The 4,846-nt window shown below is 53.5% G+C and overlaps 2 protein-coding genes across 2 annotated transcripts; both read right to left on the bottom strand.

Moving 5' to 3' along the window:
• Positions 1 to 909: 909 nt before the first annotated feature.
• DQ04_02601010 (hypothetical protein) lies at positions 910 to 1,503 on the bottom strand (the record flags this gene model as incomplete). The annotated part of the gene is made up of 1 exon (XM_009312034.1): positions 910 to 1,503. The coding sequence occupies one exon, from the start codon at positions 1,501 to 1,503 to the stop codon at positions 910 to 912; it is 594 nt and encodes a 197-aa protein (XP_009310309.1).
• Positions 1,504 to 2,658: 1,155 nt separating this feature from the next.
• On the bottom strand, positions 2,659 to 3,141 carry DQ04_02601000 (hypothetical protein; the record flags this gene model as incomplete). The annotated part of the gene is made up of 1 exon (XM_009312033.1): positions 2,659 to 3,141. The coding sequence occupies one exon, from the start codon at positions 3,139 to 3,141 to the stop codon at positions 2,659 to 2,661; it is 483 nt and encodes a 160-aa protein (XP_009310308.1).
• Positions 3,142 to 4,846: the final 1,705 nt, after the last annotated feature.

Raw genomic sequence — 4,846 nt, 5'->3', positions numbered from 1 at the left:
TCCTTCTCTCTCTCTCTCTTTCACTCCCGCTCTCTCCCCCAGTGCTCTCTTGTGCCGTGCCGTGCCGTCCGCGGGATGCGGGGTGGTAGCGCGGCCGCTGCTGCTGCTGCCGCCGCCAGCACGGCTCCGCCCACACGCGCAGACGGAGCGGGCGGAGGAGGAATGGACGAGGCGTCTGGTAAAACAATCAACACACACACACACACACACACAAAGGAAAAGCAAAACAACAGAGGGCAAAAATTGCATTTCGAACTGAGAGAGTGGGTAAGACGCATACACAACAGACCCGGTCCTCACCCTTTCTTCCTCTGCTTAGATTATCCACGTCCTTTCTTCCCCTCCACACTTTTCCCTCTTTTTTTTTATCCAGCAGTGATTCATACGTGTCCGTCCACCACACTTCGCACACGCTCCGCTCCATTGTTGTCGTTGTTGCTTCTGCTGCCCTCAGAAACTCCGCGGTGAGGCTGCAGCCACGCTTTCTGCATCAGATACATATGCCTTCGGTTTCTTAGACATGCTTATTCCTTGTTTCTTTTTCTTTGTGTGCGTGCTCTGATCTTCTCCACCCAATAACATCAGCTTCTGTTGCTGCTGCTGCCGCCGTGGGTCTCTTTTCCCATCGTCACACAATCGCCACCCTACCCTTTCTTCCCTTTTCCACTTCTTGAGCCTTGCCAATGGGCGCGCTAGTCGATTGTCTGGAAGGGCTGCTCTATTCTTCCCTTTCCTCAGACCCTAAAGAAAAAACAAAACCACGCATCATTTAACCTTTTCTTTGCGGAGCGGTATCTGCTTTTTTGTTCCTTATTTCCCACGCCCCTTGCGCGCAGCAACGCACTCCAGCTGGTGGGAGAATGCAGCCAGCCACCCCCTCCCCCCTAAACACACGTGCTCACGCCTCGCCTACTGCTTGGCCCCGCCGTTCTGATTGGGGCGGCGCCGGTCACGGCGGTGATTGCCGGCCTTGCGCTGCCGCTCCTCGCCCTCCGCCGGAGCCGCTTCCTCCGCCGCCTTCAGTGGCCACTTTCGCCCTTCGGAGCCGTTGTTGTCACTGCTGCGGTTGTCGTTTCTGCGGCTGCCGTTGCGGCTGTCGTTGTTGCGGTGCGACGAGGGCCGCGGGATGTCGGCGCTACCGCCGCGGAACCTCCCACCGCCGCCACCGCGCTGTGTGTAACGTGCGCCCTCGTCGTTCGCGGCGCCGTCTCTATAGTTGTCGAAGCGGCGACGGTCCGACAGGAAGTTGCCGCCGAAGCCCCTGCCGCCACCACGGCCGTGATGCTGCTGGTTGTGGTGATGCTGCTGATGCTGGTTGTGGTGGTGCTGCTGATGCTGGTTGTGGTGGCTTTGGTGGTGGTGGTGGTGGTGATCGCCGCGCAGGCCTCCCCTAAACGACGACGGCCCGCCGGCACCGTGGTGCGGCCCGTACATGTCGTTCAGCACCTTTGTGAGTCGCTGGTGGAGCTCCACCAGCGTGGGGTACTCGAGCACCTGCGTCATGGTGAATACAGCCTCCAGCAATTCGCCTTGATGCATGTTTATGCGCCCCTCTCTCTCTCTGTGTGTGTGTGTGTGTGTGTGTGTGATTTCGGATTTCTTTTGTTGTTTCTGTGCACGTCAGACGTTGCTTTGTCTTTTTGTGTGTATATATTTTTTTTTCTTTGGTTGTTGTTGTTCGAGCTGTTGTGTTTGTTTGTTTGTTTTTTCGTCCTGTTATGGTTTCTCTGTTTCTCTTCCTGTGGGGCCCAAATGCGTGTCACACAGCAAGAATAAGAGAGTGAGAGAGAGACAGAGAGAAAACAGACATGTGGCAGACGCATGCAGCGACGCGAACAGAGAGGGGGCGTGGTGCACAACGGGAGGACGTCTCCTCCGCTACGTTCCCCACTCAGTTGCTACTACGCCTAACTGCTAACACCGCCACCCCCGCACACGCCACAATCTCCGTACCGCCTTCCTTTTTTTTTTCCCTTCTTAGTCTGCTACAAGAACCGCAACAAAAAAAGAAACCACAAGCACACGCACCGTATGAACATGTCTAATCTCTTCCCCTATGTGCGTGGGCGTGGGCGAGTGTCTTGTTACGTGTAGAGACCTGCGCAGGACAGCGCAACTCCAGTGTAAATGTCTGCTCTCCTCCGCTCTACGAGCTGCTGCCACACCGTTGCTGTTGCTGTTGCTGCTGCTGCTACGGCACCTAATTAGTGGTGGTCGTCATGGTGGCTCCACACATAGCGGTGCGGGTCGAAGATGAGGTCGCGTGCGTTGTATTTGATCTGCATCGCCGGATACTCCCCCCACCAAAAGCCGATGGAGAAAATGAAAAACATCCAGCATGGGTCGCGGTTGAACTGCGAGAACCGCCGAGGAACAAAACCACCGAGGAACATCGCTTCCTTATTTTATACGTCACGCACTAACCCTCTCTCTCTCTCTCCTGGGATACCTAAATAGCCTTTCTTCAGTGGGGCAGGAAGGGCAGGAAGGGGGGGCAGAACAGTGAGACAGCACCCTTCAACGCGGACACACGCACACACACACACATATTTATATACACCGAGTGCTAGGCAGTCAAAACGCCTGTGAACCCTGCCGCCCACATCCCTCACGACACCACAACAGGAGCGACCACTGCAGCGGCTGTTGTCCTCTGATTTATTCCAGCGGACTCATGATAATACGCATCAGCTCATTTTGCTCGTTTCGTTTAGTCTGCATAACAAGATTTACCGCCGCCACGCTTGTGCTCCCCGACAACAAAGCCAGACGGAGCACGCCAACCTGCAACAAATACTTCTCTTCCACCATAGACAAGTCAAGCTCCGCGAGATGCACGTCTAGCTGGTAACATGCGCCCGGCTGCAGTGCCGTGGCGCCGTCGGACGCTGTGTGACGCAAGAAGGAGGAGCCGTCGCTGGCCGTTGCAACAGCAGAGCATGCAGTGGAAGGAATCAAAGACACAGAAACGCATTTGTATGCAATGTCGGCTTCGAATTCGACCGCCCACTTGGGATCGGCAACCGTCTCCAGCACGGCGTACTGCATCTGGATGTGCAGCGGCGCGCTCAGCAGCGAGTAGCTGTGCTGTGCCTGGTCCAACATAATGCTCCGTACATCAACCAGTGTCCGCTTCTCCATCTGTATGGGCCCTTTTGAGACAGAAATGAGAGAGAACAAACAGTAACGCTGAGCAGAAGAGGGGGGGTACTGTCAAGCAGGGATAGCAAGGGAGAGGGGAAAGCAGAAACAGAGAGATGGGGGAGACTTAGAGTGTAAGAAGAGGACAGACAAGTGTTAGCCGTCCCATCCCTCATAGAGGGCAAAATAGAAGGGGGAAGGCGAGAAGAGGCTGCTATCTTCATTGTGCCGTCAATAATAACAGCATCAATGGTAATAATAGGGGAAAAAATCATGCCTATAATGCATCCCACCTCCATTTTACCAAGATGAAGTGGCACACTTCTCGTCACTTCCATGCAGACAAGAGCTACACGGTTCGCCTCAATCAATCAATCATTCATTCATTCCTTACGGTTTACGTTTTCCTACACACCGGCAAACAACAAGGCATTAGTGCGCCGCTCACAGTGACGGATGAAGAGAGCGACTGATACAGTGGCGGCGGAGACTGCTAGAAATCGGTTGAAGTTGGTCCAAAACTGATGGTGCGCCTCGCTGTCAGGCAGGGGCTTCGGCCCTTGCATCCCAGGGAACATCGTCCTTTGTAAACGAACAAAAAAGCCTTCCTTCTACAAAACAAAGCAAACAAGACGAGACAAAGAGTGCATCAACACGTGCGAAAGATGCAAGTTGTCACAATAGGTCTTCGCTTCGCCCTTGCGCCTACCTGGGGACGCACAAGCATCTGTAATGCCAGCAGGAAGGAATATGGGAGAGGGGGAGTGGGTGCGGCCAAGCACACATCAGCAATATGACTAATGGGATAGATGGTATTCACTCGTCACGGTATCGACTCGCGGCAAAGGAGCATACCAATATGTAACATCATAAGTACAGGCTTCACTGCAGTCACCCTGCAGGTTCAATACAGAGAGCGACAGCTAATAACAGAAGGAAGAGCACGAGAACGTGCGTGCAACAGGAATGTGGCGGCACGACGTGTGGATGTGCCACACAATTCCCCAGCTCGCATCGGCCAAGACAAACGAACTCAGGCGTAAGGGACACCAAACACCCCCAAGTTTATGAAGGAAATAATCGCAAGTTAGACGAATCGCATTATCACTTAGTCCCGGAATAAGTTATACATGCATAAACGCGTCGAAGCCAAATAAAAACACACGTATTTAAACCGTAACGCCTGATGGGTGGAAAACTATGAAAAAATATATATAATGATAGTAACACGTATCTGTGCGTGTGCCTTCCTCATTCATACATGCTGGGAGCAATAAAAGTCGTGGCAATAGCCGATTGAGTATATGAGAAGCGTTCTGGATTTATTTCAGGAACGGAATAACAAGAAAATAGTGTATCCCACTTCATTTCCGCTGCGATTGGCGCATGGGAAACTGTTCTTTTCATGACCTCGGCCTTCCCCGCGCAGAGGGGTAAAACCCCACGAGGCCGCGGTAAGACTTTCTGAACCGAAGGCGCAGTCTTGGACTCCGGGCCGAGCAGGGCGCCGATAAACTCATAATTATTCTCGTGGGGATGTTATCCCCCACTATGACCCCACATTCTTTCATGTTCTGGGCGATTTGGAGCTCCGATGTGTTCATTGTTCCCTCAGATCGCCAAAACGGATGGCATCAACCGTAAAGCGGATCCTTAACCCGCGATGGGGCGCACATTGTGCCCTTGTAATCCCGGGGGGGGGGGG

The sequence above is a fragment of the Trypanosoma grayi genome (genome assembly GCF_000691245.1).
Source record: "Trypanosoma grayi strain ANR4 Tgr_260_V1, whole genome shotgun sequence".
In the NCBI taxonomy this organism is placed as follows: Eukaryota; Euglenozoa; class Kinetoplastea; order Trypanosomatida; family Trypanosomatidae; genus Trypanosoma; species Trypanosoma grayi.
The sequence above is the reverse complement of the archived record's forward strand: the minus strand, read 5'-3'. Positions and strand labels throughout refer to the sequence as shown.